Source organism: Notolabrus celidotus, chromosome 11 (genome assembly GCF_009762535.1).
Source record: "Notolabrus celidotus isolate fNotCel1 chromosome 11, fNotCel1.pri, whole genome shotgun sequence".
NCBI classification, from domain to species: Eukaryota; Metazoa; Chordata; class Actinopteri; order Labriformes; family Labridae; genus Notolabrus; species Notolabrus celidotus.
In genome coordinates, this window is record NC_048282.1 from 3444636 (window position 1) to 3469718 (window position 25083).

At 41.3% G+C, this 25083-nt stretch overlaps 1 protein-coding gene across 1 annotated transcript in view; it reads left to right on the forward strand.

Annotated features, from left to right (window-relative positions):
• The window catches only part of LOC117821170 (solute carrier family 26 member 6), a 36739-nt gene that overhangs the window by 3163 nt on the left and 8493 nt on the right, over nucleotides 1-25083 (forward strand). Inside the window, exons 5-15 of the mRNA XM_034695252.1 lie at nucleotides 4585-4749; nucleotides 9982-10134; nucleotides 10956-11038; nucleotides 11567-11714; nucleotides 13624-13737; nucleotides 13838-13915; nucleotides 15958-16053; nucleotides 16191-16297; nucleotides 17035-17104; nucleotides 22784-22873; nucleotides 23323-23472. Coding sequence (XP_034551143.1) covers nucleotides 4585-4749; nucleotides 9982-10134; nucleotides 10956-11038; nucleotides 11567-11714; nucleotides 13624-13737; nucleotides 13838-13915; nucleotides 15958-16053; nucleotides 16191-16297; nucleotides 17035-17104; nucleotides 22784-22873; nucleotides 23323-23472 — 1254 coding nt within the window. The remainder of the gene's footprint in view (nucleotides 1-4584; nucleotides 4750-9981; nucleotides 10135-10955; nucleotides 11039-11566; nucleotides 11715-13623; nucleotides 13738-13837; nucleotides 13916-15957; nucleotides 16054-16190; nucleotides 16298-17034; nucleotides 17105-22783; nucleotides 22874-23322; nucleotides 23473-25083) is intronic.

Genomic DNA, 25083 nt, shown 5'->3' on the forward strand with positions numbered 1-25083 from the left:
CATCCACTCACAGGTAAATAGTTCCAACTCAGTACTTTAAGTACATTTTACATTTTCTTTTTCTTGAGTTGATTCACAAAATGTTACTTTTCCTCTACTTAAATAAAATGTCATCACAGTAAAGGCTGATTTATTCTTCTGCGTCAAATCGACGGCGTAGCCTACGCTGAGGGTCTGCGTAACTCCCGTACGTACGCAGAGGCCTACGCACGTACTTCCCCCCTTGTCCAAGATGTAACTACTGGTAGATTTCCTCCAATCACGCGGACCACAAGCCCTGTGATTGGTCGGCTCAGCTGCATTGTATTTCCCACATTTACAGCACTTGTGGGATCCACGCACATCAGCCGTGTATTTCATCTCCTCCTCTCTATTCTTCATGTAATCATGTCTGTATGATAAACAGCAACATGTATCAGCTGTAGATTAACATAACACGCTCTGAATCTCTGTGGAAAAGGAAACAGAGATTGCAGCGGGGCAGGAAGCAGGCGACTGACTATCAGAGAGACCACACTGCCCTCAAGCATTACTGCGCGACACGGACACATCGATGCACAAGTATGTAGTGCTCATGTCAGCGTCAGCCCCTGCTGTGTAGGGGAGACACAGAAGTATAGATCAGCCTTAACTCTACTTTTACCCAAGTATAATATTTTAGTACTATATCATCCCTTGCTCCCAGCATGCTTCTCTGCTGTTGTAGAAATAACCTCGCCCATCAAGCCATTATTGCAATTAAAAAGTAATAACTAGATAGACCAAGGCTACCAAAAACAGTTCTGAAGTTACAGTCTTTAGTTTCTTTGAAACATGTTACTCACAGCTGATCACATTTCCTGCACATAGTATTCAACCAAGTCAAACTGTCCCAGCATTACTCCTAGCTAAATATATCATTGGTTCATTTACACAGTTCATATTGTATCATGTAACACTTTAATCTGGTGGTGTTTGAAGCTAAGCTAGGAAGTGTTTGGATGCTAATAGTAGCCATTATGTTGTACCACCTAATCAGTTATCAATAGGGATTGGAAATTATAAATTTGATTGATACAAATGTCATTATTGATTCTGCTTATCAATCTAGTTGTGTATCAATCTCTGCCTGCCTGCATTGTTCCGATGTTAACATTGGATAGGACATACGTACCTCCACTGCTCTGCTGGGATTGGGAAGCACATGTGGACAGATGTTTCAATTTAAATCGTGACCCTGTTAACTGGCGACTTTGTGGTATATTTGGTCATTATATAGAAAAAATAAACTAGGATGCATTCACGAGGACTCTTTTCACGTTTCAACCAACAGCTGATGTTAAAGTCGACCCCTGATGCATTCAGCTGAAAGTCACCAGATAACAGGGTCACTCTTTGAACTGACACACCTGAGTCACGCAGCATCAAACACAAGACACTGCTGACATGTAATGCCATGCCACGCCAAGAAATATTTCAGCATGAAGCTGATGTTTCCACCTTTGCTTGAAATCACAGACAGTGCATGTCGTGTTCGGCTCACTTTGAGTAAATGAAGCTACACTTTGGACCGTCTCTGTCTCCCGTCTGCTGTGATTACTTCCTCGACCCTGGTTGTCGTTTGCACTGACTGCTTCTCATGATGTCATTGTTTTGCAAGGAAACTAGGTGGAAGGCATTGATGAGGGAACCATTAAGCATAAAGGCAAATGATGTTGATGGCTTGAACTAGTTGGAACCAGTTCTCAACTGAAAGTGGTTGTCATTAATGTTGTTTTATCTTGAAGTAGAATTTGCCTGATGTCAAAGTAGCAAGCCCGATGAGGCAGTCGGATGGTGGTGATTTGTCAAATTCCCTGGGAACTGTACATATAGGGCCTGATCTACTAAGATCCCAAATAACGAGCACTAATTTGCGTGTGCAAATAATAATTTTGCACGTGTTATTTCTGGGCGTGTTGCGGGTGATCTACTATGACTGCATGCGCAAATGATAACAAGTGCAAAAGTGGTGCGGACCGCCCTATTTTAATGAGGATTTTGCGTGTGCTATCGGCTGTCCCCGTGGAGAGTTTGAGAGAACAGAGTGGTCTTAAGCGATAAATGAAGTTTAAAGCCATGGAGTTGGAGGTCTTTGTGGAGGAGGGAAATAAACACATCCGTGAACTCCAGCAGAGACATCTCAGCGTTAGAAACACGATTTGGAAGGCCATCTGTGAAAAGGTGAATGATGTGAGAAAAAAACAGAAGATCTGCCGATGAAATAAACACATCTACTCTACTCCAAAACGCAATCAGTGTTTTGATGGAGTTTAGAGAGCAATTTGATGAGGCTTAGTCTGCCACTCTTGCTCTAGAACAGTTAGGCGTTACTTGGATGAAGACAGTCGCCTCACTGACGCAGAGAGCAACTTTCGGGTGAACGTTTTTAATGCCTGATATCATCATCCAGCAACTGTCCCAATGATTCACCAGCTTAAATGGAACTGGGAACATGTTTGAGTCAATTCACCCCAACACACTGCTGCAAGCACGAGATGAGGAGTTACGCAGAGCTGCTTGGCGCAGCTCAGTGAGCGCTCATTCTCCAAGTTAAAACTAACTAAAAACCCCTTGATGAGCACGATGGGACAGGAGAGACTGAGTGGACATGTCATGTTATTTGTTGAGAATGACAGATCAAAGAAAATGGACATACAGTGCATCGTGGACAAGTCCACGGAGCTTAAGGCTCGTCCAAACAGTGGTGAGTAGGCTGAGTACTTCATATTGATTTTTTGTTTGTATGTGAACATGTGGGCCGCTGTGCCAATTTGATACAGTGACCTACTGTGCTCTCATTATATGAAAAAGTTAAAGTGGGTGTCAGAATGATGCGGTCGCTATCCGTGGTGCTGAACTGTTTTAAATTTGTGTTGTTTTATTATTATTATTTAGTTCTCTTGGTTTGATTGACTAAAACATTTAGTAATGCTTGTAAGCCCAGCTTTTGCGGGCATGTTGTAAAGCGATGTTATGATGAGCTTTACAGTGACCGCAGCCATGTGTGCGTAACTCTGTGCCAGTTTGCACCTGCCTTTCAAACGTGCTAAATATAGACGCAAATACAGCGCACGCTATCTGTTTCAGGTTTGATAGATCACATTGTGTGTGCTAAATGATTACATTTGCATCTCCTCCTCCCAGTATTTTGCGCGTTCTGATGATCTACATGTGTTCTGCATATTCATGAAGGCAAACACGCTAAATGATTTGCGAGTGCTATTTTGCTCATTTGACAGACGCAATCCTCGGTGCTCCCGGTTAGTACGTCAGCTTTGCGCGCGCTATCAAGTTTGCACGTGTTTTTATACACGCAAACCTTTAGTAGATCGGGCCCATAGTGTGCCAACCTGAAACTTGTCTCTTGCCTCTGTCTTTATTTTGTCGCCAAGCACAGGAAAGGATCATTTAACAGCAGGAATTCACAGAAGGATCAAATTTGTTTTAATAGTTTCATTCTTTGCTGCTCACACGCAGCTCGCTGTGTTTCCTGGAACACTCCTCAGAACAAGTCAGCTTGAAATATCTGCCCCAAAATATCACAAGACAGAAAAAGTATGAGTCAGAAATGCAGAAGCCTTCTTTGGTATACTTTTTATTATTTCTTTTGGATTGTGAAAGAGGGTTTACACTAATCCAGGTGATCTCAGCTCGCCGTGCAAGTTATCATAGCCAACCTGTAGGCGTCACCAGTGCTTTTATTATGAAATGATCCCTCTCTGAGTTTCTACACTGCACAGATTTTAAATCTCTCTCTGGGGAGTATGGCAAATATTTCCCCTCATTCCCCCCAATACCTTCAAATCAATCTGGATGTTTCAGCAGCTAAAGTGGATTTTAATGGCTGAACATTTTCAGTGATGTAAAACACAAGTGAGTCAGCTTTTTCATTCAATGACATTCAAAGAAACATACACTACCAGTCCAAAGTTTGGACACACCTTCTCATTCAAGGGTTTGTATTTATTGTAATGATTGTAAACACTGTAGATTAATACTGAAGACATCAAAACTATGAAAGAACATATATGGAATTATTGAATGAACCAAAAAGTGTTAAACAAAGCAGAATCTGTTTTATATTTTAGATTCTGTAAAGTAGCCCCCTTTTTCCTTCATGACAGCTTTGCACACTCTTGGTATTCTCTCAGTCTGCTTCATGAAGTGGTCTCCTGGAATGGTTTCTAATGAACATGAGCCTTGTCAAGAGTTCATTTGTAGAATGACTTGCCTTCTTAATGTGTTTGAGACCATCAGTTGTGTTGTTCAGAGGTAGGGTTAGCACACAATGGATAGCCCTATTTGACTACTGTTGTAATCCAGATTATGGCAAAACCAGATTATTTCATAGTTTTGATGTCTTCAGTATTAATCTACAATGTTTAAATTAATTAGAATAAATACAAACCATTGAATTAGAAGGTGTGTCCAAACTTTTGACTGGTAGTGTAGTTTAAGCTACTTTCTGAAGAATTGAACTAAAGCTGTGTGTGTGTGTGTGTGTGTGTGTGTGTGTGTGTGTGTGTGTGTGTGTGTGTGTGTGTGTGTGTGTGTTCTCCACAGCTCCTGCTGTACCTACTGCAATGTGGTGGGGTGTGTCGCTGGCTGTCTGATTGTGTGATCAGAGGATACACCACAGCAGCAGCTCTGCATGTGATCGTCCTGCAGCTGCCTCTGATGACTGGGATACCTGCTCAGAGACACACCGGACTGCTGGCTTGGAGTTGGGTGAGTTGAGACACTGTGATGATTCCACACACTTATCCACACTGACAAGCATTCACACTATACTGAGTCACCTCGGGGACGACTTTGAAGCTGCTCCTGTGGTTCTGTTAAGTGACTGATCTCAGACCGCCGTGGTCAGAGGCGCTGCCAGGGATTCTGGTCCACATTAAAAACATCACACAGGGCCCCATCTCGTCACTACCTATAATGTTCTCAGGCTATTTTAGGACCCTCATAGGCATCCTAACTTTTCTCTCCAATATGGCGCCCCAATCTGTGTAAATTAAGAACTGAAGTCCCTGCCGAGGTAGTCAAACAAGCATATGGAGCAATGGAGTTATGTATATAGATTTAATTATCCAGTTTAAATGGGAGGATGAAACACAGTCCAGGGGTTTTCTATCATTACACTAGCTCAGAGTATAATTTGTACAAGTAGATATAATAGCTCATGCTGATCAAGCGGCAACCTCCAGTCTTAAAATATGATGCCAATGCCGAAGTGCTAAAAACTGCAGTTCATCGAGTGTCCACTTGAGGCTGGCTGCAGAAACACCAGAAACACCAGAAACTACATACGTACACATGCATTCAAAGAAGACGATATTTACAGCAGAAATAAACATGTTTACAGCCTGGTTCAAAAAACAGTTTAGGTCTGAAGAGCTTATTTCTCTCTCAACACACTGAATGAAGTACATTTTTTATAACTCATTCTTTTTTGAAGATTTCAAAGTGACGAGTTTTGCCCACATAAGGGCACAGCTGACTGGATTGACAGGCGGGCACCGTATAGCTGTTAGCGAAAAGGCTAAAGACCCGCCTCTTTACCTCACACTTATGGAAGCATATAGGTATCAAAATTAAAGTGAAAAAGAAAATTTGAAAATGAAATTGCATTAACAGAAATGCTTTTTAATTTTGTAAATATGTGCGCATTATTTGACTCATAAATAAAATGAATATTCAATAATTCTATTTGCATTTTAATTTTCATCTTCAACAATGCTAATTATGTTACACAATGTCAGACTTCATGGACCAGGAAAGGACCATGCAGAGCGCCACAACAGACTCCTCTTCTGTGGACCTCTTTAGCTGACAGATCGCACCACCAGCGTTAAAGAGCACACCTCCAGCTCCCCATACTGGATGTTACAATGTTACAATGTTACAATGTTACAATGTCATTTAGCAGACGCTTTTATCCAAAGCGACATACATACGAGAACAAGAACAACACAAGCAGAGATCTAGACAAGAGGAAACAAGATCATTAAGAGTAACAAAGTGCTTCAAGTCCATTTGGGTGCAGGTACTGCCAAGCAGTGTAAAGGCAATGAACAAAGCAGTGTAAAGGCAATTCCCAAAATAAGGAACATCTACAATGAAGCAACCAACCAATTTAAAACCTTCCATTATCATCATCAACAATTAACATCACCACAATAATGACCAAAGTACCAAGTGCTGGGTCACTCCAGACCTGAACACAGATTTTCAGAGTAGAGCAGGACAGTGTGAGTCAACTGTAGCTGGAAGACATGATCTGCCACTGGGGACAACAGTGGAGAACAGTCTAGCTAAGTGCACATGGATGCGCATGCTTAGGTAGAAGCAGTCTGTGAGGTGAAGTCTGACGTCACTTTCCTGCGCCCTGCACATGCGATTTTATTTTCAAGTTGGTTTGGATTTTGTTACACATTTAGCGGGGCAGATTTGAAAACGAAAAAGCAATGTGCTTTCCATTATCATTTCAGTTGTGGTACATAATGTGCATGCTTGAACATGAAAGTTAAAATGAAAAAGGAAGGATTGCTTTTTCATTTTATTTTTGAGTTAAAATATGCGTATTCATTCTGAAAATGAAAAAGCATTTCTGTGAATGCATTTTCATTCTCAAATTTTCTTTTTAATTTGAATTATGATACTAATTTAGGGGCATTTTTTGAAAATTAAAAAGCAAATGTCATTTTCTTTTTCATCTTAATTGTGTAACATAATTAGCATTGTTGAAGATGAAAATTGAAATGCAAATAGTATTATTGAATATTAATTCTATTTATGAGTCAAATAATGCGCACATATTTAGAAAATATGTCCATAGGGACTTGGCTTGGGAACCGAAGGGTCGCCGGTTCGAGTCCCAGTATGGACGAAGTTTGGCAAGTGGACTGGTGGCTGGAGAGCTGCTGGTTCACTTGCCTGGGCACTGCCGAGGTGCCCTTGAGCAAGGCACCGAACCCCCAACTGCTCGGGGTGCGCTGGTTGACGGCAGTATCCTCACTCTGACATCTCTCCCTAAGCATGTTCACTGCATGTGTGTGCATTTGTATGTATATACCAAAAAAACAACTGTATGTGTAACATGTCCAAAAATAGCATGAGTAAAAAAATTGAATTTCCCCCCTGGGGATTATTAAAGTACCTTTCTTTCTTAAAATTAAAAAGCATTTCTGTTAATGCAATTTGATTTTCAAATTTGCTTTTTCATTTTAATTTTGTTACATATATGCTTCCATACACACTAGCTTGAACAAAGTTAGGTTGTGTTCAGCTTTTCCAATATGGCTCCCGCCGATGATCAGCTTCAAAACAATGCTTCAGTAACAGATGGGTGACGTCACGGATACTACGTCCATTATTTCTACAGTCTATGATGCTGATATAAGAAGCAAATTCAAAGGATGGTTTGGATTTCTTTGAAGTGGAATGTATAAGGTTCACTTTCATAAGTTAGTGTTTAACCTACAGTGGATGGAAGTTAGCTTGGTCTCCCTGTTTGGAGAAGCCAGCTGCAATACTAACATCAAATAAATCATGAAAGGTCAAACTAAAGAGAAGTACTGTGAAATTTGACACTGTGAAAGGAGTTGCATAAAAAATTCACATCCAAAAAAATAAATATTTGTGAGAGATTTGTACGAGTGCCTATGTATTTAGAATATCTCATGGCTTTACCTTCCAGTCAAATAGCCGTTTCTTTCAGCGCTATGTTTATGACAACAAGCTGGTAGAAAACTGGAACCTAACCTTCCTTCTATACTTCTCTGAGATCCTGAAGAATTCAATAATCCCAGCTTACCTTCTTGGTAATTAACTGTCTTTCTCACGGCTCTGGGAGGTGCTGTGAGTGAGTGATAGCTTTGTTTTTCCTTCTTGGCGCCTCAAATGGCAAACTGAAGGTTGGCGTCAAGCTCTTCTAAGGATGTGTTTTTAATCAAAGCATGGACAGAGTTTCAGAGTGTACTGTAGGCTATAAACTTGGAAAGTGTCAGGGCTATTTATCAGCTCTATGCAGGTATTGGTTTTCCTCCAGCTCTGTTAGACTCAAACTTACACTTTGTGCAAGAGAAGTTTACCTACTCCCAGGTCTAAAACTTTACAGACTTTCACAGAGAGGGCACCACACGGCACTGGTAGAGAGATACATTTACATACAACAGAAATAAGCTTTAGCTAGTTGTTGACTGTATGTTAATATGGACAACACGCCTCCATCTCCTCAGATTGTGAGATGTGAAGCCAAAATAGAGCCACTAAACTGAAGTCACCCCCCTCCTGCCGACCAAACCACATTTAACTTATTGATAAAACACTAAAGATCTCTCAGGTCAGGACAGTCTGCAACTTGTCGTTCATCCTCCTCTCTACTAATCCGGTAAAGAATGCTGTAATAGCCACGTTTCTCTCCAGAGCTGACAATCAGTCATCTTTATATTAGGGATGGGCGATGATTTTTGAATGTTCGAAAATTTGTTCACTTTGTAAAAATCGAAGAGTAACTTGAATATTTCTTCATTTTAAAAGTACAATTTTTCATTGTTTTTACCGGTGCCTGGTTGTAATACAGTATTCCCTCCACACAGTGGCTATAGAGCGTCTTAAAGCTGTTTGCTAACCGCATTAATTAACAGAAGGAGAAGAATGCTAACTGCATTAAATAGCAAAAGAAGAAGAAAACATAAGTGACAGTTGCAGGGATTTTCTCCGTTTCTGAATCTCGCACTACTACACACGTATTTCCAGAGACTGAGCATGGCTGTAACATGTAAACACACACGCCACACTGCATCACAGAAACACAGACATACAGATCGAGACAGACGCTGTCAGTGCCCGCTACTAGCAGCACCTCGTCCTGCTGCTGGTTAACAAGACTGACACACAAACAGGATGTTAACATGACAAGTGGGTGTGTGTGGGGTGATTATTCAAACAATCGTCGAATAGATGCCAATGATTATCGAATAGTTATTTGGCTTCAAATGCCCATCCCTACTTTATATCAAATAACTAATTAAAACTAAACTAAAAAAATGAAGACTTGTGCATAAATCAGCACGATAAAAAACACTACCAGTCCAAAGTTTGGAAACACCTTCTCATTCAAGGGTTTGTATTTATTGTAATGATTGTAAACACTGTAGATTAATACTGAAGACATCAAAACTATGAAAGAACATATATGGAATTATTGAATGAACCAAAAAGTGTTAAACAAATCAGAATCTGTTTTATATTTTAGATTCTGTAAAGTAGCCCCCTTTTTCCTTCATGACAGCTTTGCACACTCTTGGTATTCTCTCAGTCTGCTTCATGAAGTGGTCTCCTGGAATGGTTTCTAATTAACATGAGCCTTGTCAAGAGTTCATTTGTAGAATGACTTGCCTTCTTAATGTGTTTGAGACCATCAGTTGTGTTGTTCAGAGCTAGGGTTAGCACACAATGGATAGCCCTATTTGACTACTGTTGTAATCCAGATTATGGTAAAACCAGATTATTTCATAGTTTTGATGTCTTCAGTATTAATCTACAATGTTGAAAATAATTCAAATAAATAAAAACCATTGAATGAGAAGGTGGGTCCAGACTTCTGACTGGTAGTGTATACTGAAGCCAGTCACCAGGGGGAGCTCTAAAAGTTCTGGCCTCACCTGGGGAAGCTGTTGCTCTGTTCATTGTTTCGAACAGGTTTCTCTGACTTAAAAGGGTTCATAAAGAGATGATAGATCATAAAAGATCACAGATGAGATCAGAGTTCTGTCTGTAAGATGGGACTGGATCTTATCCTGTCTTGATGTTGGGTCTTTGTTAATAATAGAACACAGAGGGCCCGATCTAGACCTGCTCTGTTTGGAAAAGGTCAGAGAATAACATTTGTTGTGTTTTGGTGCTATATAAATAAAGATTGATTGATTGATAAAACTTTGTGTTTATATCCTCTTCCAGACGTTAAAGGATGTCCTTAACGGAGTCAGCAGTGCTGTACCAGGAGCCCTGTCAGTCTCTGCGGCTTCCATGGTGATGCTCATTGGAGGCAAGATGCTGAATCAGCGTTTTAAGAACAAGTTGCCTATAGCCATACCATGGGAACTTATACTGGTTAGGACATACCAACACACACACACACACACACACACACACACACACACACACACCCCCACACACACAAACCACAAACACATACACCCACACACACACACACACACACACACACAGACATACCCCCCCCCCCCCCCCCCCCCACACACACACAAACCACAAACACATACACACACACACACACACACACACACACACACACACACACACACACACACACACACACACACAGACATGTAGAGTCATGCACATAAGATACACACAGATGGACAGATGCTGCAGTGACAAACTGTTAAATGACTCATAGTTATATAAAAAAATTGTTTTCATCTCAAGATCTGAGACTCTTCACATATGATGAATATCTGCACCTGCTGATGAACTGTTCAGTCAACTGTTTCTTTATTTAAGATCATATTTCCATCTTTTTCAGTTCATCTTTTATAACTAAGCACCCCCGGGGAACTTAGTGCAGACTACTGTGACTAAATCCTCGATGTGAATGTATATAAATGTATTAATGTTGCTACAAAAACTCCAAATGTTACTTTTAAAAATTAGATCTTTGAACCTTTTCACACCAAGTTCAGTCCTGTTTGATGGCAGGCTTCAAAACCGCTTCAACCACGGGTCTGAAAGATAGCTGTAACAGCAGACTGACCATATCACATTATGATCAAGTGTGTGTTCATGTACTTCCGTGGACATGTGCAGGAACAGACTGATTGATCTAACATTTAGATGTAGAAATTTGTATATTTTTGTTTTCTCAGCTGCTCATTCTGTGCAGAAGATGTCATGTCCATTGTTTTCTCCCACAGATTGTCCTGTGCACCGTCCTGTCAGTGCAGATGGATCTGGCAGGACAGTACAGAGTCCAGGTGGTTGGACACATACCCAGTGGGTCAGTAGGACACAGTCATGGTCTATTTTCTGTTGTTTTGCATGCAGACATTTATAATGATAGATCCTGTTAGTTTCACTTTTTTAAAGACTTCAGGCAAAATGTTTTATTGTGATTAGTTTATGGCATAGCTATGCTCAATACCTCAGCAGTTAATAGATTAAAAAAGAAGACAATGTCATGATATTGTGTCACTACTTGCACATTTGTATCATTATACTGTGTTAATGTTTTCAAACCAGTGTTTTCATTATTTATAACCCTGTACTATAATAATCCAAGTCTTGTAGTCTTTCTAACAATTTAACTTACACAGTACATCTGACTCTCATTCAGCTTCTTTTTTGAGTTGGCCTTGATAGCTTAAAGTAACGTAGTCATCTTGATGAGTGATCGCAGAGGTGACTCCTCAACCGGAGGTCATATTTTCTATTGATGTGTATTTCCGTTTTCTACTTCGAAAAATGACTTAGTCACTGTGTTGATCATGTTGACATCTCTTTGCTTCCTTCTCTTCCTTTTCTCCAGCCTTTCTTTACCAGTCCTTCCCTCTCTCTCTCAGGCTAGAGAGCTGTTCATACCAGCTCTGTGTGTGGCTCTTGTTGGCTTTAGTTTCCTCTCAGCTATGGGCTCAGTGTTTGCCCGAAAACACAACTATCAAGTGGACCCGAGTCAGGTACACTCTAAAAACTTTGAACTGATATTTCAGCTGAGATTGAGGGTGTAAAAGAATTAAGAACATCCATCCACCTATCCATTGATCCATATGTGCATCTATCCATCCATCCTCCATCCATCAATGCATTCATCCATCAAGCCATGCATCCATGCAGCCATCCTCCATGCATCCATCCATGCAGCCATCCTCCATGCATCCATCCATGTGTCAATCTATTCATCCATCCATCTATATTTGCATTCATTCATTCATCAATCCATCCATCCACAATCCATCAATCCATTCATCCATATGTGCATCCATGTATGCATCCATCCTTGCATCTATGTGTGATCCATCCTTGCATCCATGTGTGCATCCATCCTTGCATGAATGCATCCATCCATCCTTGCAAACATGCATGCATGCATGCATCCATCCATCCATCCATCCATCCATCCATCCATCCATCCATCCTTGCAAACATGCATGCATCCATCCATCCATCCTTGCAAACATCCATCCATCCATCCATCCATCCATCCATCCATCCATCCATCCATCCATCCATCCATCCTTGCAAACATGCATGCATCCATCCATCCATCCTTGCAAACATGCATGCATCCATCCATCCATCCATCCATCCATCCATCCATCTATCCATCCATCCATCCATCCATCCATCCATCCATCCATCCATCCATCTATCCATGCATCCATGCATCCATCCATGCATCCATCCATCCATTCAGGCATCCATTTATCCATCCAAAATACATCCATGCATTCATCCATCAAGCCATGCATCCATCCTTTTTCCATCAATTCATCAATTCATCATCCATCCATCTATCCATTCCTCCACCCATGCAACCATCCATGCATCAATCCATTCATCCATCCACAGATCCATCCATTCATCCATATGTGCATTCATCCATGCATTATCAATCCATCCTCTATCCATCCATCCATCCATCCTTGTATCCTCCGTCCATTCATCCATATTTGCATTCATCAATTCAATCATCCATCCGTGTATCCATCCTCTTTCCATGCATCCTTCCATCGATGCATCCCCCCATCCATCCATCCATCCATCCAGCCATCCATCCATCCATCCATCCATCCATCCATCCATCCATCCATCCATCCATCCATGCATCTATCCATCCATCCATCCTTGCATGCTTCCATCTATCCATCCATCCTTGCTTTCATCCATCCACCCACCCATCCATCCATCCATTTCACCCACCTATCCATCCATCAAAGCTTGTTTTAACTGCCATGGTTCATCCTCAGTAAAAAAAATGGCAAAGCAGCATTTCATTACAGTTTGCAGGTCCATTCTCTGTTCTTTCAACACTGCTCCTGTCTTCACTCAGAGTTTTGTTGTGTAAAAAGGGGTCTGGTTTATTGCAGCTGTTATTGATTATCAAAATGATTAAATCAGAGAATAACCAGAGTAACCAATGTCCTTCAAGGTTAAAAAAATATGGACTGCTCTGTGAGTCAAGTATTCTTGGAGGTTTCACAAGAGGAAGATCATTGTTGGAGGTACAAGCTCCAAACAAACACAAGATGGTCAGGTCTCAGTAAATATCCACAAACTGAAAGTAGTGAGCAGCTTTGGGGAATTTAATTTAGTGAAGAGAAGAGAAGAGCTTGGTTGTTAATAATTTTACATTATACAGTCTCTATACTGTGTTTTTCTGAAAGGTAGGTAATAACAGCTAATTTAATCACAGGGCCATTAGCCTAATATAGGACATACACATTCTGTAAATGTAACTGTTAAATCTTTTTAAACTCAGGAAGATAATCACTTGATAACCAAAGGCCAACCAGTTACCCTGCTTTCACTCCTCAGCATCATCTCTAAGCAGCTGTGTATGTTTTCAACATGCTGTCTCTGCTTCAGGACCTGCTGGCTCTGGCTCTGTGTAACACCATAGGAGCAACGTTCCAGTGCTTTGCAGTCAGCTGCTCTTTCTCTCGCAGTATGGTTCAGGATAGTATTGGTGTCAAATCACAGGTACACACGAAAACCCAAATCCACTCTGTAATGTTGCCAAAGACTCAGATCAAGTTATATTTCATTTATAGTCTGTTGTCTTAATATCATGTTCTTTCAGATGGCAGGTCTGGTATCAGCTTTGGTGATCTTAACTATTTTGTTGGAGATTGGTCACCTCTTTGAGCAGCTGCCAAAGGTAAGGTCATTGTGACGTTACAAACATTATTAACTGTCATACAGTTTCCAGACATTGTACGTATTTGTAAAGGGTTTACTCAACAAAAATACACTTTGTGTGTTTTTGAGCTGAGTGTACAGAGGTCACTAAGTGCACAGATTATTTGATCAAGGAGAACTACAGATGTTCGTATATAAAAACTCTGGTGAAAGTAAAAGTACTGATTCAACTTCTTTACTCTCTTACTCCCCTCTATCTGTCTTTCCAGACCCAACTCGGTCGAGGCAGATGGCTGTCTAACATGAGTCTGGTTCTGCCTGAGGTTTCTGCCTGTTAAAAGGAAGTTTTTCCTCACCACTTTAACTAGCTAAATACTGCGAGGTGCAATGCTCATGATGGATTAAGGCGGGGTCAGACTGAGTCTTACCCTGTCTTGGTGTTGGGTCTCTGTTCATAATTTGACATAGAGTGGTCTAGACCTCCTATGTTTGTAAAAGCGTCTTGAGATAACGTTTGTTGTGATTTGGCGCTATACAAATAAAGATTGATTGATTGATTGATTGATTGATTGATTGATTGATTGATTGATTGATTGATTGATTGATAATGAAGTAAATACAGAAAAGTACAAGTACTGCAATGTACTTCCAGCATAAAAGGATATTTCCATCAGGTGTTTCTTTGCAATGCTTACAATACTTAACGTCATATTTTAGAGATAAGAACTAATTTCTAACAATTTTTTTTTTAAAAGTTACTTGAAATAACAGGCTTTGCTCCATCGTAAAAACCAGTGTCACTGACCCTGTTAACTGGAGACTTTCAGCTGGATGCATCCCTCATAAACGTCTTTAGACGATCATTAAATATCTGACGAGGATATTTTGAAATCTTAATAAAAACTAAACTAGTTTGCATTCCCAGGAACTCCCTCTGTGTTTCAACAGCTGTGTAAACTCCACAAACACTGACACGTTCAGCTGAAGGTCTCCAGTTTACAGGGTCACTTTTAAAACCGTAACACCAAGAGAGACGCGTTCACGATGGGCTGAGAGAAGACTACTGTTACAAGCTGCTAAATCAAGAGAATCACAGCTTCTTCTTTTGAAAAGTACACACACATACAAAAAAGATAGAACAAATAAAAACTAATGAAAGAAAGAGAAATCAAGTGAATCACAGATGTGTGTGATGTTATTGTGGACGGAGGGAGGAATAAAAACACTGCGGTTAATCTACCAATCAGACACGTTCAGCATTGCAGGCCCTGCCACCTGAAAGTCCCTGGACCTTTAAAAAGTATTACCCCCCTAGCAGGGGCTTTTAAGGGGGGAGATTATCTACCCCTGAACTACATTTAGACCCTGGGTCCACTGGTTGAAACACTCGTAGTTCAGGGGTAAAGTTCCTCTGGTTGAAAAACGCCTTTGGAATCTTCTCAGATGTTTTCAGTATAATGTTGGCTGTTTTATTGTGTTCATGTCTCTACAAGTTGCTCCTGTTGTGCACCGTTATTAGTTTGAAATCTCCTTTCAGGGCAAGATGTGATTTGTCCTAATACTTTTTTTTACATTTTACATACTTAAATGAATAACTTTCTTTATGTGTTCGAGTCCCATTTGTTTAGGTTGAAATTAGTCTTCATTTTGCCAATGATGTAAAGAAACACCAATATTCACCTTAAATACAATACAGTTGAAGTAATTTACCTGTTTTAGAATTGAAAAGAGTCCAAAGTACAGTTTTTCCTTTTTCTAATGTACAGGGTAAGAGTAACAATTGTCATTAAAGTAAATATTAAGTACAGACGACCACTTATTCAACTAGACACAACTCTACTGTATGCAGTGACACCATTGTTGTATTTTAACAGGAATAAATGCCAAAAAAAGTTTGTCTGTGCCAACTTTTCACAAACTACCAACATGAATAATAGAGCATTTGAGTGAAGATGTTCTCAGAAATGTTAAGTCATTCTCCATCTGGAGGAGACGGCCTGTCAGGATGATTCACGTGTCTCAGCCAGTGTTCAGTCTAAATTCTTGCTGTGTTTGTTCCAGGCAGTGTTGGCAGTGATCATCACAGTGAACCTACAGGGCATGCTGGCTCAGTTCAAAGACGTGTGTGTGCTCTGGAAGGCTGACAGATTAGACCTGGTGGGCAACACACACATATACAGTATACAGTATACACATACTGTACATGCAGTCATACAAATGAGTTTTCTTTGGATTAAACCAGAACAAAAGAGTCTCCACATCCCCTCTGACCAAGCTCCTCTGTCTCCCTGCAGCTGGTGTGGACGGCATCACTGATCTCCACGCTGGTCTTTAACCTGGACCTGGGTCTGGCCTTGGCTGTGGTTTTCTCTCTGCTCACACTCGTCTACAGGACGCAACAGTCAGTAATGATACCTTCATATCTCCCTTTCATGGAGACTTATACATCAGTCAATCATTACTTCATTAATGTGATGCATCGCTTTATTACTGCCAACATTCATACTTTTTATTTATCTTGAATTAATCAGGTTTAATACCCCTCAGGTGATGTCATGAAGAGCTGGCCAGACTTTCCAATTATTCACTGGTTCAAAAACTTTATCTGACCACACTTTTTAATGAGATCTGCAGCAGAGGTCTTGAGGTTAAAAAATATCATTACTTTACTACAAACTGAAATCTGTACTTACTTTTTGCATTTTCTGTGATACTATTAGTTTTTAGTTTATTTGACAGGGAGCATGCACAGCACAACTGCTGAGCAAGAGTTAGCTAAAGGAGCTAATTTACATCCGTGGTCCCTAGGCAGGATGATCTAAGAACACACAATACAAACAAATCTAAAAAGACAATAATCAAACAACTAAAAACAAAACTTGACTACGGCTTGTTTGTGGTCTTTGTTCTTGAAGAAACATTAATGTATGAATTTCATATAAGCAATGAATTCAGTGTTAAAAAGTAGAAGCATTCTTTTGTTATCAATTTGTATTGTTCACATTTTCTCATTTTTAAAAATATCTTTTATACATCTGAAAAGTTTAGTTTTGTTCCTCCCACTCATTTCCCAGGCAGACTGGCTCATTTATATTCTCCACCATCTCTCTCGCCTTTTATCTCCTTCTTGTCTTTCAGCTCCTCCACTGTTGTTTTGGGTCATATTCCGGGTACAGACTGTTACAGAGATGTGGAACTTTACTCTGAGGTAAACTCAATCTATCACTCAGGTCTCACAGTCAAATTGTAATGATGCGTAAGGTGTGTGAGTAACATTAAGATCTGAGATAAGGAGGACTACCATGAGGTAAAGTCCAAAACTTCAAAAGCACTCTTTGTATTTTGTATCATGTTTCCATCTGTCTGGTAGCTTGACAAAATAATTATACTCATTTAGAGTTCTTTTAGTGGAATTTTATGCTTTTAAAATATGCTTTATTTCTTTATCTTGACTTATGTGATTTTACGAACTGCTTGTTTTATTTTGCTGCCCATGTGAAGCACTTTGTAACTTGGTTTTTGAAAAGTGCTCTACAAATATAATTATTATTAATTATCATTATCATTACATTGCATTGGTATGTCATCCATAGAGAAGACAGGGGACCTGACTCTCAGACACAAAGACAGTTTAAATGATCTACATCAGTTATTGGAGTTTTACAGTTTACTCCAATATCAGACAATGAGATGAGGAACAGATGGAGCTTAGCTTACTCATTTATTGTCACTTGTTAATGAAGGACTTGAAGTCCCAAAACATACTTCTAAATATATCTATGAAGGGAGAAATGCTGGTCTCTGTACAGCTATAACAAAAGGTACTGAACCTTTACAGAGTTGGAGCCAGCATGTAGAGCTTAAGACACAAACGGCAAGTTCAGGCCCTTCACAGAAAAATCCTGATGACAAAAACTGTCGTCCAAAGATTTAAGAAAACCACCAACCATCAGTTCCATCAAGTTTAAAAATGAGCATGCTTTATCCCTTTTTTCATGTTCAGACACAGAAAGAACAAAAACAAGCTTATCTCTCTGCTTGTGTCTCTGTTGATGTCCCAACTTGGACTGCTGCCACTTTGATGAGAGCAAATCTCTGTACCTTCTCATTAAACCCTTTCAACATATCACGTTTTGAATTGTGTATGGGTCAAGAAACTGGATTACATCCCAGTTAATGAGCTCCAGAGGTGCTGGAGGTAGATTTTTTAACTCAGGATCAAGCCAAGGAAGCTGTTTCCCTCTGCCTCAAGCCTTTGCTCTTAGCTCAGTTTCAGTTTTAAGGTACAGATAGAAGTAAACTATTGTTCCTCTTGTTTTATATCTTGAGAAGCATTTTTCTAGTTAGAGCTAGGGCGTTGTCAGTTACTCTGTAGAACTTTTAAAGTGATGGTAAATTGGACACTCTTCTCTTGTATCCATATCGCCAAAAAGGCTTAAAATATTCAAATATACAATTATATATAATTATAATACAATTATATTATCATACTTATACAGTATATTTTAAAATAAAGACAAGCATAATAGTCTGTTATTCAACCACAGTGCACCATGACTAATCTCTGGATGCCTTACTGATTTGAAGAGATGATTCACACTGACCTCACATGATCTCTGATGTTCTCAGCTGACTGCAGACTGTGGACCGGCATATATTTACCCTTATTACTGAAATAACTGTAGATATTGAGTCCCCCACAGTATCTCTTGTGCATCTCTGCCAAGAGGCAGAGATGAAGCCATTACATAAGTGCTTAAAAACTGCAGTTCCTTGAGTGTCCACCAGGCTGGTTTCAACAGCACCAGGAGCCACAAACACACCTATTCAAGTAGCAAAAATAAACATGTTTACAGCCTGATACAGAAGACAAATGTTTTTCATAACTCATTAGTTCTGGGGATACGAAGGTTATGAATTTTGCATAATAAGGGGCACAGTTGACTCGACTGACATGCATGCATGTGCAAGCGTGCAAGCATGCTAGCTTAAGGCCCGCCTCAACTCCACCTCTTTCAGCCAAATTCAACCAGGTCCGGTCCGTCTCCGATCCGTCACAGCACCAGTTCTGATAGGTTTCTATTCTAGTCTATGTGTTAACTTCCACTGGATCCACTCTGTTGCATTCCATCTGCGTCTCTGATCCGGCAGGTCTGAGTCCTCCGGATCAGATACACAAGACTTCTATTTTTGCTGGATGCCGGAGCACGACGCATCAATCTCAACAGAGCAGATGGAAAGAGAAAGGAAGTCAGGTTTCACCAAAACAAAATGAAAACAGCCGGTTAATTTTCAGAATAAAACACTCTGTGTTATCACCAGATTGTATTTCACTTAACTATAACAACAAACCAAAGTCATGATGAGCGGAGCCAGACCTGGAGTCAACAGGTCAGAGGTTTTCAGAGGACCAGAAAGACAACATGGATGAGGAGAGGAGGAGGAGAATCCTTGATTCAGTGATTACTGCAGGAAAACCTGAATCCAGCTGTGCAGAGGTCCTGCTCTGTGCTGCATTCTGAAAACGCAACCGGTGGGTGTTGATGGACCAGAGAGCAAGGAGCCGGACTGCAGCGGATCAGAGACCGACCGGACGCAGATCTGGTGGAAGTCTTGGGTTAGCCTATTGCTCGGTTGACCAAAAGTTAGGTTGAGTCAACATTTCAAATATGGCGACCGCCGTTGATAGGCTAAGAAATTCTGCTTCATAAACCAAAGGGTGATGTCACTGATACTATGTCCATGTTTTATGTAATCTGCAATGTCTGCACATGTGTACATCAGATTTATCAGATCACACAATCCGGGAGGCAATTACAGATTCATGTTGAGTCCTTAACTTCAATTCCAGCAGATTTAAAATGTGTTTTAAGATTACGGAAGTTTTCTGCTGAAGAGTTTGAAATACTGAGATTAGATTAGGATGACCTTAACAAGTATAAACTACAACAGAAGTATTCCACAGAGGGTCTGTCTTCTGTAAAAAATAATGAAACACTCTTAACAGTAAAACTGTTTCTTAGTCCAAATACCTTATAAATAGATCCCTGGTTGAACACCACCATATGTCTCACATCAAAACACCAAAGAGCGTCTGTGTTGGCTCTGAGCTTCAGTGAATTCATGTCAACATTTTGTTCTCTGTTCAATCCTTTGATTCTCTCTTCACTCGGTCTGTTTGGCTGCTACACGATTCCCCTCAGTGTGCTTATTCAAGTATCATGCATTAGTGATGGTGTATGCAGACTCACATGTTGATACATCGTTTGTATATTGTCTTTTTTATTTTTTATGATCTTACATGGTAGAGATTAGCTAAGATCTACTTTATTTCTTCAGTAAAGACCATAAAGCCTTAGCATTGAGGGATAGCCAAATAAGTCTTGCCTTGCCTAAGTCAGTCTTTATACCTTAAAATTCCTGGGAGCTTAGAATTAGATGACGTACGTCTGGGATTGCATCTATAATGCAATCCTAAACACTGTACACTTGTTCATCATCAGTAACCATAAGTACACTGGACTGTTTGGGGAAATGACAACCATCTGTCGGTTGGCCTCATCCATGTCCCTCAGGGCGTCGAGGAAGCTGGCGTCTCGATCTCTTTTCCTCTTTTCTGGGTCGAAGAAAAGACACCAAAACACACAAATAAATACAATGTTGCACAAATAAAAGTGTGAGGCTGCAGCACATACTCATTTCAACAGTATTTTATCTTTATGTGGTATGTAGAAGCAGAACTGCCAACACTCCCGATTTAGGCGGGAGTCTTCCGCTTTTGAACTTATTCTCCCGCTGTACTCCAGAGTTGTTCTTTCTCCCGATACTCTCCCTATTTCATGTTGATGTCAATCAAATGAGTGTCCCTCAACTTCTTTTTCAAGAAGTCCTCTACTTGAGCCTTATATTCAAACCCCAAAACCTCCCCCCCTCCTCTCCCTGTAGATGGTTTGATCCAAAAGATGCTGCATGAGATGATTTCTGACAGCAGGTAAACACAGACAGAGTGACAGGTAGATCTGTGACACTGGTGGCTGAAGTGTTCATTAGACTTTGAATTGTTATGAGTTCAACAAACTTCTGCTCTGTTTAAATATTTGATCATCCCTCATTAAAGTGGGTTAGCCCTGTTCTTATAGGTAACTTAAGTTGTGACGTGCAATAACGCAGCATCCTCTTTAAAGTTCATCAGGAGAGTTTAGAGCTGTGTGAATCTGATGACAGAGTGCTGACAGTGTCACTATCACAATATCACAGGTGAAGTTATGAAATCACTAAACTCTACCTGATAACCTCAGGTGGAGATGCAGAGGAAATCTCTTCCTTCTTTAAATACAGAGCAGAGAGCAGCAGAGGCTGAGGATGCAGAGGTCACTGTAGGTCAGATCATATTTACCTGTAGGTCATAAATAGGATTTAAAGGACCCAGATAAATGAGTTTAAAAAGCACATAGAGATGTAGATTCATGTTACAGAGACTCCTGCATTAAAATAATACTATAATGGTGTTAACATCAAAATATGGTGTCAACACAAATCCCTCTATCTGGAATATGTGTGTGTAACTCCTCACTGCAGTGGCTCACTATATTCTCACTCTTCAACATGTTGATGAATGTTGTCATATTTGTAAGACATGGATTTTTTAATGTTGTATGTTTTCATTATTTTATTTTACTGCAAACCTTGACATGAAGAGACATTTAAAGTATTTGACTTACATATCTGTTTATTAAATGTATTAATCTGAAGTTCAGTCATTATGGACGGGGTTGCTGGGTATAGGCTGATTTTAACATACTCCAGAAAACCTCCCTATTTATCACAGTCCAATGTTGGCAGGTATGGCAGAAGTTGTGTTTACCTCGACAGTCCACTGAGGGCACAGGACGAGGGATGCAAACAAACATCAAGTTTTGGCTCAATAAGACGACATACGAACAATGTGGCCTGTGTTTGCCACATGGTTATACACATTTAACTGCTAGCATTAGCATCGATTAGCATGTAGCGATTGTTAGCTTTTGGCTAGACTAACAACAACATAAGTTAAGGTAACGGCTCCTACAAAGCTAAACATGGGTCATGTATTGAGTAATTTACCTTCAGTCAGCCTCACTATCCACGTCCTCAGACATGGCCTCGAGCAAGCCGCTGGCCGTATCCTTTGCACAAGCTGGGGTGGAATTTGATGGCCGGTGTCCGAGGAGGGCGTCCAGGCAGTCAAACCACTTGCTGGTCCTCCGGTCAGACCCGCTACGGCTGTTGTGCTCTTTATCTCTTTGTAATCTTGCTCCAGTTTCTTTAGTTTCTCTTGGACCTGCTTCCCAGTGTGCCTTTCATCCATCTCAGTAAGTCTTGCGGACATTTTCACGTACACCTTATCGTTCCATACAGCCGTACACAACTCCCACTTCATCTCCTCCTCAGCGAACACTGCAAGCAAGGCCTGCACCTCCTCATCGCCCCACCAGTCGTAGATCTTCTTCTCACTCATATTGATCTCGTAATAGCCGCGGTTGTAGCAAAATGAAAAAGGAAACACTGCAGCGTGCAATTGCAGTGTTTTAAACATGGCAGGTCCGATGAAAACACTACGAATGCCCGACCAATCAGACACGTTCAGCATTGCAGGCCTTGCCCCCCATGGCCCCGGGACCTTGGAAAAGTACTACCCCCATAGCAGGGGCTTTTCAGGGGTGAGATTATCTACCCCTGAACTAAATTTAGACCCTGGTCAGTCCGGTCGAAACGCACGTAGTTCCGGGATAAAGTTCCCCCTGGTCGAAAAACGGCTTATTATTTCCGGTAGTTGTGTAGCTGTAGGCTATGTGCTACAGAATGTCATTCACATGTTGTGTGTCTTTATCATGTGTTTTATCAACAGGCACAGCAAGTTCCTGGTGTGACTTTGCTCTCCTTGTCCTGCCCTGTATACTTTGCCAACTCTGAATTGGTCTTCACAGAGATCAGACAGGTGCCAGCACACACACACACACACACACACACACACATACACACACACACACACACAGGGCAGAGCATGAAAAGGCTATAATCGGGGGATAGAGAGAGAAAGGACAAAGGAGTGGAGCGAGTCATGAGCATCAGTAAACAAGGGTTGATTTTGAGTGATAGACTCAGTGAGAGATGAGATTATGATTGTAATCAGGAAAATCAAAGAGTCCAGATGAGCACCAGCACAACATTTTATCTTCTCCTCACAAAGATTACATCCCTTCAACATAAAGTCCATCCATATGTGAACACACAGAACCTCCATGGTGTGCACAGCTGACATGGTGAATGGTTGTCCTTGCACTTTGGTCGTTCTGTCTGATATAAAGAATTTCCACAAGTACTCATTATACCTTGTACTCCACTGTGACATAGAAATAATCTGTTCTTTTCCCTCTCCTCTTCCAGGCAGCGAGCCGAGCTCAGAGCGAGAACCCAGCTCGAGGCTCCTCCTCTGCCTCAGTCTCAGCCCAGACATGGACGTACACTCACTGCTTGGTTCTTGACCTCAGCTCGGTCAGCTTCATGGACTCTGCGGCGATGAAATCCCTTTGTAAGGTGAGGATAGAGAACTGTCTGGATTCAATATGTGAGCTCATCAGAGAGATAATCCTAAAAGTCAAGAAGGTTCTCCTTTACCCCTTTTTGACTCAGGCAGTTTCAGGGCCGGTTCTGAGCCGGCGCTCAATTGAGAACTGTTTTTCATTTGTTTGGACTGTGAGTGAACCGGCTCCCAGCCGGGAAAACCGGTTCCAGAGCGGCTCCAACTCTTGCTGGTCTGGAACTGCAAACCGCTTACGTCAGGGGCGACGTGCGGGGTAGCCGTGATCAAAAACACAAACCAAACGTGTTTCAGCCATGCAGTGAAAAAACAGAAGAGACTAATGGATTCCAAGGCAAAGCAGTGGTTGGCTGAGGAGACAAGCTGCCGTTGTCCGTCATCGTTGTTGTAGTAAGGGAAAGTTTGCGCTAGTGCTGCTGGGAAAAGCGGTCACGTAAATCTGACGTCATGACGTGCCTCTTCCACGGGCTCAAGTGGGTGGAAATACAAACAGGTGCCTTGTTGGTTCGCGAGTTCAACCAGATCCAAACCAGCGCGAGCACCAGCCCGGAAATACAACCCGGTTCACGTTGGTGGAAAAGAGGTACTTGTGCATGCGTGGGTTCTCTCTGTGTTCTCAGGCTTCCTCCCACAGTCCAAAAACATGAACAAAAACATTCTCACCAGGTTAATAGGTCACTCTAATTTACCTGTAGGTGTGAGTGTGTGTGGATGGTTGTCTGTCTCTCTCATGTTAGCCCTTTGATAGGTTCGCATCCTGTCCAGGGTGTACCCTGCCTTCAGCCCAATGTCAGCTGGGATAGGCTCAAGCCCCCCACGACCCCGAACGGGATGAGCGGTGAAAATAATGGATGGATGGATGGTTGGATGGATGGATGGATGGATGGATGGATGGATGGTTGGATGGATGGATGGATGGTTGGATGGATGGATGGATGGATGAATGGTTGGATGGATGGGTGGATGGACGGATGGACGGTTGGATGGATGGATGGATGGATGGATGGATGGATGGATGGATGGATGGATGGTTGGATGGATGGATGGATGGATGAATGGATGGATGGTTGGATGGATGGATGGATGGATGGATGGATGGATGGATGGATGGATGGTTGGATGGTTGGATGGACGGATGGACGGTTGGATGGATGGTTGGATGGTTGGATGGATGGTTGGATGGATGGTTGGATGGACGGATGGACGGTTGGATGGATGGATGGATGGATGGATGGATGGATGGTTGGATGGATGGATGGATGGATGGATGGATGGATGGATGGATGGATGGATGGATGGTTGGATGGATGGATGGTTGGATGGATGGATGGATGGATGGTTGGATGGATGGATGGATGAATGGTTGGATGGATGGGTGGATGGACGGATGGACGGTTGGATGGATGGATGGATGGATGGATGGATGGATGGATGGTTGGATGGATGGATGGATGGATGAATGGATGAATGGATGGATGGTTGGATGGATGGATGGATGGATGGATGGATGAATGGTTGGATGGATGGTTGGATGGACGGATGGACGGTTGGATGGATGGATGGATGGATGGATGGATGGATGGATGGTTGGATGGATGGATGGATGG